Source organism: Solenopsis invicta, chromosome 7 (genome assembly GCF_016802725.1).
Source record: "Solenopsis invicta isolate M01_SB chromosome 7, UNIL_Sinv_3.0, whole genome shotgun sequence".
NCBI classification, from domain to species: Eukaryota; Metazoa; Arthropoda; class Insecta; order Hymenoptera; family Formicidae; genus Solenopsis; species Solenopsis invicta.
Genome location: NC_052670.1, coordinates 12,744,357 through 12,757,099, shown reverse-complemented (window position 1 = coordinate 12,757,099; position 12,743 = coordinate 12,744,357). Strand labels below are relative to the sequence as shown.

Below are 12,743 nucleotides of genomic sequence, written 5' to 3'. Positions count from 1 at the left end.
TTGTAACCATTTTATTTTAGTATCAAGTGATATATACCCTTCAATTTTTAGTGTGACTAAACTAGAACAAAATTTACTCTGACATATTATTATATTTACATGTTGAAAATGAGCATTAAGTACATCCAACATATAACACAGTTAATATTAAAATCACAATAATTATTAAAAAATGTTATAAACATTTTGTTGTGTTAAAACAATAACAATAACAATTTATTCAAAGACTTTTATAAGATAATTTAGAATGCCCAAACAATTTTATGTAATTAGATGTTTTAATAGAGAAAAAGTATCTTCAAATATAATAAATGTCATGCGCATAATCAATGTACAATGTTTTTCAAAATTTTAATGTTTGTTATCTAAATTTTTTTAATTGCACTTATTTTCTTTGATACCTTGTAATTTTTCCACATATTTGCCGTAGGACTACACACACTTATTCCAACAAAATCATTTTTTATCCAGTTTTGAAGATCTTGATAAAGTTGTTTGCCTTTCAGACCAAAAATTTTAGAAACATTTTATTAAAAAGATTCATTTTATCTAGATTTCGAATGGGCAACTCGCTTAAATCGCCTTGTACTCAACATTATTGGAATTTGGCCAAGTGCTCATAAAAATGCCTACGATAAATTTTTGTCAAACTTACACGTGACGTTCGTCATTATCATCATCCTTTTCGTTGGTGAAATTCCTACAATACATTCATTAGTGAGAACTTGGGGTGATCTAATATCAATGATAGATAATCTACAGTTTTCTCTACCGTTAACAATAGCCATAATAAAACTCATCGATATATGGTGGAAGAAAACAGGTAGAAGACACAAATAATCTTGAGTACTATTCACACCATTCAAAGTATTCCATTGCATTCTAAATGCATTCTCTTGATTTTCTCTTTTAAGCACAAAGGACTCTGCACTTTATACATAAAAAAAAACGGTTTCTGTCAAATTTACTAAATTTTTTATATGTTGTTGCTTTTAAGATGTTGATTAAAAAGTATAATGAGTATGATCTCAAAAAATTCCAACTTTTCTCCAAATTATGTTTACAGGACTTATATTTTGATTACAAAACATCACTTATATTCATACATACAGCGCATATTGTATTTGTGTGCGGGGTCTTTTGAATTATCGCGATAATTTACTTACACCTTTGTAGCATACATTTGCTTTCATAATTGTAATAAGTTTTAAAGAAGTGCTATAAACAAAATAATTAATTTTAAAAATAATTGTTAAAAAAGAAAAAAAAAACATTAATAAAAATCTTTACAAAATTGATATATTTACATACTAAATTAATTTCATAGTTATGATATTCTGTATGCATTTACTGCCAATTTATAGTAGAATATATAGTATAATTTATAGTATATTCATGATTTTTCATCTTGAAGATCTTCTAATGGCCATAAATATGATTGCTGAAGACTGGATAAAGGAGAAAACCAATAAAGAACGGTGCATTATGATAAAGCAAGCACAAAACGCCAGAATTATCACAATAGTCGGTTGTTGCTTTATGTTCTTAGGCATCTTTTTAGTCTTAGTTTTACCCTGTTTTGGAACGACTGTAAGATATATTACAAATGTCACGGATCCAGTTAAAATCTTACCTTTACAAACTCATTATATTTATGACAAAAATCAAAGTCCATATTTCGAACTCACGTACGCCGCGCAAGTCGTTCTACTCATAGTGTCTGCTGCATCTTACAGCGGCATAGATAATTTACTTGGATTATTGATATTTCATTTGTGTGGTCAAATGGAGAATCTCAAAGAACGAATAACCAATATAAAACAATTTAAGAATTTTAATGGTGATCTTGCTGTCATCGTCGAAGATCATATACGATTAATCAAGTTTCGTATTAATTTATTGCATTTATAAAATACATTATTTATCTTTTAAAATATATATTTTATATCTTTGTTGCATTTAAAAATTATTAATATTCTTTTTTCAGATTTTTTGATATTGTCGAAAGTACATTTACTATATTATTACTTGGTTTATTACTATATTTTGGTACATTATTTTGTCTATACGGATTTTTAATTGTTGCAGTAAGTTGTAAAAAAATATTAAATCTGCCTATTAAACATAGAAAATTAATTTCTTTATTGCATTTTTTGTTTGGAGTTAAAGATATAATAATAAATTATTTTAAATAATATTAACATTTATAATAATAGTTTGAAATATATATAAATTAAGTATTCTAAAATATACAATAAGTATAAAGTGAGATAACGTTACACTGATTACAACAATTAGAGAATTGTCTTTTTTTAATTAATTTCTTACACTATTTTTAAATTATAATTATTTGGAGAATAATTAATGTAAAATAAAAATAAAGAAATGAGTTTTAAAGTGCAAAAGCTCTAACAAAAGGTGCAATTTTTATTTATTTGAATAGTTAGGCACATTATGCGAATAATGCACAATAATCACAAATAAATGAAAACTTTGCAATATGCAATAAATTATATTATAATATAATTTATGAAGATAATTTCCGTCATTTACTCTCACATTGTTCTATTGATTATTTAGATACTAACAGAAGGAAAAGAAATGTCATTATTCCGTTTGATATATCTTATATCTGTAGTGTTAAACGTTTGCGGTCACATGTGTCTATATTGCGTAGTAGGAGAAATTTTAGTAGCCCAAGTAAGTAGTATTATATAAAAAATATGTAATAAAAAGGCGGCAAAGAATTATACCAGTAAGTTATTTATATAGTGTGAAGGAATATATCGTGCAGCATATAATTACGAATGGTATAAGCTGAATCCTGAAGAAGCGAGATCTTTGATTATAATAATGATTCGAGCCAACAAAACTCTCCATATTACTGCTGGTAAAATGTTTCCTATGACACTATCGATGTTTTGCAATGTAAGTAAATTATTCATTATTATTTACATTAGTTATCCAGTATAAATTAAGCTATTCGTACTCAATATATTACCGATGTTTCACATATAAATTTAAAAATTATACGAATACACATTTACATACATATATGAGCGATTTTCTACAAAAATCAAACAAGTTCAAAAAAATTAAATTTTCAAAAAAATAAAATTACTCTTAAAATTGTTTATATAAATGTAATAATATCTCTCTCTCTCTCTCTCTCTCTCTCTCTCTCTCTCTCTCTCTCTCTCTCTCTCTCTCTCTCTCTGTCTGTCTGTCTCTTTGTTTCTCTCTCTCTCTCTTTTTCCCCTCTGCCGCCCCTCTCTCTCTTGCTCAACATAAGGCATAAAAACTATGTTAACTAAGACTCTGATTATTATTTTGAAAATATATTTAAAAAAAAAGAAAAAAAAAGAGAATTTGGAATAAAGTTCCAAAAACGGTTAAATTAATCTTTAACTTTGATGAAACTTTCTTAATAACTTTATTTAGGGTTAAAATGAAAACTTTAAAATGATTTTTAGCGACTCCATAATAAAATAATTTTTAACATAAAATATTAAAAATGGGTGTAAACATTTTCTTTTATACGGACTATATCAAATAATTTTATAATGTAAATATATTGTAAATATATTGTAAATATATGTGTAATACTTTTATTATTATAAAATTTATTATTATTAATATTATATTTAGTTTTAATTATGAAAATTATTTTGTTAATAAACTTATCAATAAACGACTAACAATGACCTTTTTGAAAGTTAAGTTTAACTCAAATTTGAAGTCATTTGAGACTAACTCTATGAAGAGAAGTATTTACACATATTTTTATTATTTTATCTTAAAAAAATGGTGTTATCATAGGAATCGCCAAAAATCTTTTTAAGGACTTTTTTTATTTTAACCGTAAATAAAGCTTTTGACAAAGTTTTATCGAAATCATTGGTTGACCGTGCTTAGAACTCTATACAATTTTTGTACTTGTTCTTCTGTAGCATATTATACAATTATTATTTTACATTAACCGTTCCTTCATAACTGTGATAATGATGTACGTGAGAAAGAAAATATTATTTAAAATATAAAATAATAATTTTTTTACTTTCTATTTACAAAATTTTATAAGCTCTTAACAAAAATTTTTACTTTTTTATGCGTTTTTATATAAAAATTTTTCATGAAATATAATAGATATAAAAACACAGTTTCAGACATTTAAGAATCCGTTTTAAAAAAAGTAAAGAACCTGTATAGACTTGTGTAGTTTTCATAGAAAACTCTTCTCATATAATACACATATAAACATATATTAAAAATTATGTTAAACAGACTTGCAAACAAATTAACAATACCATATTGTAACAAATTATATTATATTTTTATAAAAAAATAGTGTGTATTAAGAAAATAAGAATTTTTATATCATATTTTTTTTAAATTAATTAAATATGAAATATTTTTATAGATATATTTTTTTATAATATAATAATAAAACAAAATTATAAAAATACATAAATCTGATATCAGATTAACGCAACATTAAAACGATTATATTTATATACTAGAAACACATATTAAGTGCATATCAATTAAAGAAACATACTCGTATATTACTAAAAATATTTTAAAAATATTTGTAAACACACATATACTTGTACATACTTTATATTTCCTTAACAATAACTGTATTGTTTCTTTCAGAAAATATTATATTATTTTATATTTTTTAAATAAATTTCAGTTAATAAAAACATCGGCCGGATATGTATCTGTTCTACTTGCAAGACAAGGTTAATAAAATTCATTTCCAAATCTTGCCTAAGTGTTTCATACATTTTGTTTACGTATTATATGCATTTAGTAAAACATTTATTTAAAACAAGTGCAAAAAATAGTATATTATGCAAATAATATAGATTTTGCATTTGTTTTAAATATATGTTTTATATACATATATATATATTGTATATACACATAACTTATAGCAAATCTAATTTATTTAAATAAAGACGTTTTAACAACTTTACAAATCATTGTTTTTAAAAATAGTAAAACCATATTATATAGACTAATAAATTATAAATAACGCACGTTTGCGATGTATACCACCAGTAATGCTTCTTCACATTCATTTATCAATACAGAATAAAAAAATATTATGCTTATAAAAAATTACCGCTTGTAATATAAAACCTAGTAATTATTTACATTTACAAGTTTGGAGACTCTACATATAAGATAGGATGCGTTTACTATTCACGCTAGTTAAATTAAATTAATAAATTAGATATCAGTATACGACAAAGTACACATTAAATATTACCAAGTAATTTTACAAAAAAAAAAATTACCTAAAGATATCAATTAAATGTAAGGAAATAGTTTGAAATGTCTGTCATTAATAAAAACTGACTATTAAAAATAAAATACATTTGCTAAAAAATACAACTTTTTTAGCTAAAATTAAAAACGTACTGTAGCGAACAGCTAAGAGAGTAGTAAATTCCTCAATTCTTCAATATCTTACATGCATAAAATCATTCATTAGATAGTAATTGTTTATGGAACACTGTTATTTGTATTTAATTGTATCTATTTTAATAATTAATAAATTAAACTGCAGCAAGAACATTAACTTTATTTAAAACATCCCTATTTTAAAGGGTTACATCTCCCTTGAAATTTTCATAAAATTAAAAAAATTTTTGTTGTTTTAAATAATGTCTTAGTCTCCCAAAAATAAGGTACAATTGGTCTTATACGTGAAAAAAATTTTTTAAAGTGGTTAGCTGATTTTTTAAAGCAAAGCGTGATGCCATCTAAACGTATCGGAATAGCGCACAGCAATTCAAGTCTTCTGCGCTCTAAAAATTATAGATGTTAAATTTTATAAAGACATTACCACTTGTTAAAAAATGTACGTCGACCATGTGCATAAGCGTATGGGCACTCAGCTCCATAATTTAAAGAAAACGAAACATCTTGGCAGAAAAGGCACCTAACCGGCAAATTAATCGACGAACTCTCTATGTATTACGGCTTGGTTAATTGTCGAAATCCAGATTCTATTGAAAAAATGCAAAATGGGCCACAATTGTTATAATTTCTGCGTCGAGACTGACGCGTGTCGCGTCAAGCCTGTCGAACTTATGGATGCCGCTAAGGACGCTCGTCCAGAGCCTGCAAATCCTTCAAAAAAGAGGAACAAGAAGAAAATATCAATGCAGAAGGACAGTTGTATGATGGAGGCATCTCAGAGTAAATGTAAATTAAAAATTTTTATAGTTAAATGCAAAATAATGTTACTCAAAATTTTAAACGCGTTTTTCTCGAAATCACATTTTTCAAATTGGCTTGCAGCATAACTTTAAGAAATTTTATCCGATTCAATTAAAATTTTTACAGTAGCTGTAAAACTAAATTTTCTAGAGAAGTACACAGGATTTTTACAATCGGTTAATAATTTTTTTTATTATAACTACTTTTTTACTGAATTTTTTGGTAAAAATAAAACTGTATTTTCAAATATTCACCATTTCAAACATAAATATTTTAACATATTCGTGTGTACTTTTCAAGCAAATTTGATGCAGATTATAAAAATATATTGCTTTTTGCTCTCAGTGAAAGCACTTCTGCTGAAAGCCGCAAAGACCCATCTAAAAAAAGCAATTTTACTCGCAAACCTTTACCACCGCCATCTTGACAAAAAAAAATTTTTTTAATGTTTTGCGTAGGTTAAGATACATACATTACAGACCTTCAAACCAAATTTCCATATATTTTATTATTTCGCTATAAAAAATTTCCAAAATTACTCTGTATTTTCAAGCGTTCAGGGAGATGTAACTCCTTAAGGACACATTTTAGTGACATGGTTATATTTTAGCTTCGGCAACAAATTCTTTCTCTGCATGTTAGTATTTCGGCATGAAGTATTACAACTGAGCATCAAGTTCACCAGTATTTTAAACTATAAATTCCTCAAAATACAGTATCGTACATAGTACTTACTTATTCTCATTTGATGAGAAAATACCAGTAGTAGCAATAAGAAATTGTGATATTATTTTTTTGTAAACACTTTATTGCGCGGGAGAAACAACATCACTAACACTATTACTTATTGTTAGTAAAATAATTAGATCTATACGTTACAAAATTATTTGTATAATTATTATCAATCTCATACTTTTTTTAATACGCAAACTCATTACATGCATAATTTTGACCGCAAAAATAATTAACATCTTAGATATAAAAACCTAATAATTTCTCTTATATTTGAGCACGATAACGCAAAGCAACTGTCACCGTCACGCTACCATAAGATACTGCCATACATAACGCGCGCATGGGCAGTCGAAGAGTTCCCATGATGGTAGAGAATGGCACACCCTCGCAAGCAGAATGCGCATGATCCATCGGTGGTTGGTTAGAAGAGAAGGATGATATGAGAGGAAAGTATTAAATTTCAAGCGCAAGAAAATGTTATACGTATCGATCAATAGTTACGAGGTACAATTCAGAAACTTTTTAAACTAGGGACATCAAGAACAGGGACGCATAAAATGTGTACAAAAATATAAAGAAACAGGAAAAACTTGAAACACACTACGCTTGCGGGTGAGCTCATAATAAAATTAATGTTGAAAAGATTAAATTAATATTTGTAATAATATTATTATAACTAAATAATATTTCTATTACATTTATTGCTTAAACTTTTTCATATTATTGTTATTTTGTTTCTTGTAACAATAAATTAATTTGCATCATATTTTTAATAAATTAACGCCAATATTTATAATATTGTTTTAGTTTGTAATTATTTAAATATAAGTAATTTAAAGTCGTTACTCATCGCTGCGGCCCTATTGTTAGTCGTTTCAATCTATTTTTTTTCATCTCCAATGCTATAGCATCAAACAATTATAGCTGTCTTGTTACAGTGTGAGTCGACGTTTTTGTAACATTAATGATTCTTTACACTGTAGAAGGACCATAAAGTTTGCTAACAAGTCGCGGAAGAAATTACCATTCCTCGAAGCACATTTCTTGTTCGGAAAAACATTATGCAACATTGTCAGTCTCAACATGGACATTATTAAGCCTAATGGATACGCAGGTACTTGCAATAATGACGCAATGAATGCAATTAAAAATAAAATGTATGTTTATGAATATATATACATATATATATATAAATAATTTTTCATATTTTCTTAATGTAATATATAATTAACATTTAAACTATTTAACTTTGGTAATTTTCTAATACAAATCAATGTCGAACAACCAATGAAAATGTTTTACACAATACTGTTAACAAAAAAGGATAAAAATGTAATGTCAGGTCAATCAGTAAACTTTTATAATTGTGAAAACTTTTTAGTTGCATTGTATTGCATAAAACAATTTTTGATTAACTATTACTTCACTCAATAATATTTTCCAAATAAAAAATTTATTGACATTGACTTTATTTTTTTCACACATAACTTTTCGATAACATATAAAAAATGTTTTGAGTTGTAATCATTTATTTTTAGTTGTAAGCATTTAACCATTATATTTTTGTGTTAAATGTTACATAAATTTTAATTTTTAGAATGCTCAAATTATATAGAATTTATGTAAATATACTTTTATAATTACTTATTGAAGGTAAACATCAAAAATATTTAACACACTACTAGAAAGTTAATAGTAAAATCTACAATAATCATAAACTCTTATTACTAGTACGCTGTGTTGAATCAATAATGATATATACAAAAACTTTTGTAAGATAATTTAGTTATTTAATACAGTGTTTTCAAAGTTTTGGTACTAGTTTCCTAAATCTTTCTTTTTTTATTTTATTTATTTTCTTCAATGATACATTATAGCTTTTCAACATATTTTTCGTAAGACTAAATACACTTATTCAAGCACAAAATCATTTTTTAGCCATCTTTGAAAGCTTGATAAAGTTATTTACCTCTAAGCGCGAGTCTCAAAATTTTAGAAACATCGTATTATTAAAAAAAACTTATTTATCTAGATTTCGAATGGGCAACTCGTTTAAATCGCATTCTCCTAAACATTGTTGGAATTTGGCCGAATGCTCACAAAAATGCCTATGATAAATTCTTTTCAAATGTACGTGCGGCATTCACTGCAATCGTTCTCCTTTTCGCTGGTACAATTCCTGGTATACATTCACTAGTGAGAACTTGGGGTGATCTGATGTCAATGATAGACAATCTACAATTTACTCTTCCAATAACGATGACCATAATAAAACTTATCGACATATGGTGGAAGAAAACAGGTAGGACACGTAAAACCTTGAATGCTGTACACATAAAATTATTGCATTGAGTTTTAGAAATGTATTCCTTTAAATATTCTCCCTTTAAGTTCAAACTTTGAATTATTGCGATAATTTACTTACACCTTATAACATATATCTGTTTTTATAATTATAAGTTTTAAGAAGATGTTATGAATAAATAAAATTTTTAATTTTAAAAATAATTGTTAAAAAAGAGCGAGAAAACTGTATTAAAAATCTTTATATGTTTAATATATGCACATATATACTATATTAATTTCATAGTTTTCATATCCTGTCTGTATTTGTTACTGCTAATTTATAGTATAATATATTATTTATGATTTTTTTATTTTGAAGATCTTCTAATGGCCATAAATATGATTGCTGAAGACTGGGTAAAGGACAAAACCAGTAAAGAACGGTGCATTATGATAAAGCAAGCACAAAACGCCAGAATTATCACAATAGTCTGTTGTTCCTTCATGTTCTTAGCCAGCATTTTAGTCGTAATTTTACCTTGTTTTGGAATAACTGTAAGATATATTACAAATGTCACGGATCCAGTTAAAATCTTACCTTTACAAACTCATTATATCTATGATAAAAATCAAAGTCCGTATTTCGAGATTACATTCGCCAGTCAATTTCTTGTTGCCATGGTGTGTGTTACATCCTACACCGGAGTGGATAACTTGCTTGGATTATTGATATTTCATTTGTGCGGACAACTAGAAATTCTTAAAGAAAAACTAATTAACATACAACTATTTAACAATTATAATGAAGGCATAGCCCTAATCGTGGAGGAGCACATACGCCTGATCAAGTTTCGTAATCATTTTAATATTCTAAAATTAAAAATAAGTGAATCTAATGTTGCGCAATTTACATCTTTTTAAATAAAGTAATTTATTTTATTATATAAAATTTTTCTTTATAGTAAATTAAATATTATAAATTAGTGACTAAACTATAATTACAAAGTTTTAAATGAATATAAATTACTTTTAAAATTCGTGTAATAACATGTACATTTTATTACTTCATAAATTTTTTTAAAGGTGTTTTCGCATTATCGAAAGTACATATACTTTACTGTTACTGGGACTACTAATGTATTTTGGCTTAATATTCTGTATGTACGGATTTCTAACTCTAGCAGTAAGTTTTAAAAAAAAATGTTTAAAATGTTTTCAATTAAAATAAAATGAAAATTAACAATAAGATTTGTAATTGAAATAGTATGTCCCCGACTCCTTATGAAAAAGTATTACTACAGAAAAAAATTACACACAGAATTTGCTATTTTCTATAATTTCGTTAGATTGACAGTAATACGGCAGTAATCGTATTACTGCCAATCTAAAGAAATCACAGAAAATGGCAGATTCTGTGTGTGATTTTTTATGTGTAATTTTTTCGGCAGTAATACTTTTTCATAAAGAACAGTACTATTAATAAGTTAATACTTAATGAAACATAAAAAAACTCAGTAATTATTGTTCTCAAATCAATGATACATTAAAATAATTTAAAAAGAATTATTCTATACGATATAAGTACACCTCCATAAGAAGTTAAAATTACTTATTTAAAGTAATATGTAACTAATAATGCAACTGTAAATTTTGTGCGGCATTAAAAATAATTTAAATAGTCTTATTACAAATCAAGTTTGATATTGCTTTTCTAATTTTTAGATACTTATAGAAGGAAAAGGGATGTCAATGATTCGCTTTATATACCTCGTTTCTATTGTATTAAATATTTCTATGCACATGTGTCTTTTTTGTGTCGTTGGTGAGATTTTGGTAACAAAAGTAAGTCCGGATATGCTAAAAGCCTATAATACATATATAGACATCAGAAGCATTTCATATTGTAACGTTATTTGTAAAGTGCGAAGCTCTATACCAGGCAGCTTACGAGCACAAATGGTACACATTGGAACCAGCAAAGGCAAAGAATTTGCTTTTAATAATGATTCGAGCTAACAAGTCTCTTTATATTACGGCTGGGAAAATGTTTCCTATGACAATGTCAATGTTTTGTAATGTAAGTGATTTAATCAATGATTATCATACCAATTATTTAATCTTTATTAAACTTATATTATAATAAATTAATAATTTTAGTTGACTCTAATAACACACTGCATTAACCATTATTATATTAAGATTATAATGTTTTACATCTAATTATGTTTAATTATGTTAAATTATGTTTTATTTATATTATATCCATTTTATGTATTACAGGTTATAAAAACATCTGCCGGTTATGTTTCAATTCTATTCGCAATGCAAAAATAAAAAAATTAGTTTTTATATTTTTATTTACCTGGGAATAAGGCGTAAGTATAATATTGTTTCAAATATACATATATTTAACATAATATTGTAATATAATAAGCACATAAAATTGAAATACATATTTTCTAAAAAAATATTTATTCGTCTCAGTATAAACAGCTAAAAAGCTTTACAAAATAGCAATTGTTTTTTGTTTTAATATATTTACTAATACAATCTTCTTTAAATATTTGAATTAATTTTTTTATTCAATTAAAATTTATAACATGATATCGTTTAATTTAAATACAAGTAATGCTAAAATTTTTTTCTATATTTCTGTTGACATAATCGTTTTTAGCATAGTTCTATAAAGTATACATTACTTTATATAGCAACAGAGGAGAAGAAGGTATTATAGTTTTCGTGGACAATATGGCTACCCTTGTTATTTTCGTTATTAGATGACGTATTCTACTAATTGCTTATAGAGTTATTCGTTTAATAGCCCGCCGTTTTTTGCTTATGTTAGTATGCCAATACATAATGACTGACAATTGTTATAAAACATTTTTACTTTTGAGCACTTCTAATCTTTTTCAAGGTACACTTTTAACCTTTAATTAAATACATGCACTTCCTCATTATTCTTAAACTTGAATGTATTATCACATGAAAGTACTCACATTGGAGTGCTTTTTTTGTTATTTAACTTTTTATTCGGCCGTATACATTTCGAGTTATACAAAGTTAAAACAATAACATGGAATATTGCTAATATGATTTTTTTGAGCAAAATTTTTATATTGAAATATTTCTTTGATAAATCGATTATCATTCTAAAGATCGGTGTTTAGAAACATTAGAAACATCATTTTATGCTTGTTGTTTAATGTTAAACAAGTATAAAATGATTTGTTTTAAAAAATTTTTAATTTATTTCTAAAGCTTTTGAACGCAGGAAAATTCTAAATCAGGAAAATTTTAAACAATGGAAAATTAAAAATATATAATTTTGTAACAAGGTACTGTGTTTCTTTTAAACTAAACTATACTTTTTAACTTATTTTTATAAATAGCTATGAACAATTACTTTTTTTCCTCCACCGATTATCAGTGCATTAGATTTTTATAAATCACGTCCTAAATAATATTTTATTACTTTGAGTCTAGAA

The 12,743-nt window shown here is 25.7% G+C and overlaps 2 protein-coding genes across 4 annotated transcripts; both read left to right on the top strand.

Moving 5' to 3' along the window:
* The first annotated feature begins 653 nt into the window (after positions 1 to 653).
* LOC105197562 (odorant receptor 43a-like) lies at positions 654 to 5,378 on the top strand. Of its 2 annotated transcripts, XM_026134101.2 has the most exons (6): positions 654 to 823; positions 1,415 to 1,883; positions 1,988 to 2,087; positions 2,581 to 2,700; positions 2,773 to 2,928; positions 4,697 to 5,378. In XM_026134101.2, exons 1-6 carry the CDS (start codon positions 745 to 747, stop codon positions 4,748 to 4,750), a joined length of 978 nt encoding a protein of 325 aa, XP_025989886.2. In that variant the 5' UTR covers positions 654 to 744; the 3' UTR covers positions 4,751 to 5,378. The 2 variants fall into 2 exon arrangements, with proteins under 2 accessions (XP_025989886.2, XP_039307336.1); XM_039451402.1 differs by lacking the exon at positions 654 to 823 and having other exon boundaries at positions 1,267 to 1,883.
* Positions 5,379 to 7,955: 2,577 nt separating this feature from the next.
* LOC105202430 (odorant receptor 43a) lies at positions 7,956 to 12,093 on the top strand. Of its 2 annotated transcripts, XM_039451385.1 has the most exons (7): positions 7,956 to 8,083; positions 9,002 to 9,271; positions 9,635 to 10,103; positions 10,339 to 10,438; positions 10,978 to 11,097; positions 11,177 to 11,332; positions 11,536 to 12,093. In XM_039451385.1, the coding sequence occupies exons 1-7, from the start codon at positions 8,053 to 8,055 to the stop codon at positions 11,587 to 11,589; spliced, it is 1,200 nt and encodes a 399-aa protein (XP_039307319.1). In that variant the 5' UTR covers positions 7,956 to 8,052; the 3' UTR covers positions 11,590 to 12,093. The 2 variants fall into 2 exon arrangements, with proteins under 2 accessions (XP_039307319.1, XP_039307318.1); XM_039451384.1 differs by lacking the exon at positions 11,536 to 12,093 and having other exon boundaries at positions 11,177 to 11,527.
* Positions 12,094 to 12,743: the final 650 nt, after the last annotated feature.

Bases quoted from the DNA above. Each gene is read 5' to 3' on its own strand.
- LOC105197562 (XM_039451402.1), top strand. From the start codon at position 1,330: ATGATATTCTGTATGCATTTACTGCCAATTTATAGTAGAATATATAGT. The intron at 1,884-1,987 runs GTTTCGTATTAA...TTCTTTTTTCAG, and splicing joins GATCATATACGATTAATCAA to ATTTTTTGATATTGTCGAAA. The intron at 2,701-2,772 runs GTAAGTAGTATT...TTATTTATATAG, and splicing joins GAGAAATTTTAGTAGCCCAA to TGTGAAGGAATATATCGTGC.
- LOC105202430 (XM_039451384.1), top strand. From the start codon at position 8,053: ATGGACATTATTAAGCCTAATGGATACGCAG. The intron at 8,084-9,001 runs GTACTTGCAATA...TTATTTATCTAG, and splicing joins TAAGCCTAATGGATACGCAG to ATTTCGAATGGGCAACTCGT. The intron at 9,272-9,634 runs GTAGGACACGTA...TTTATTTTGAAG, and splicing joins CATATGGTGGAAGAAAACAG to ATCTTCTAATGGCCATAAAT.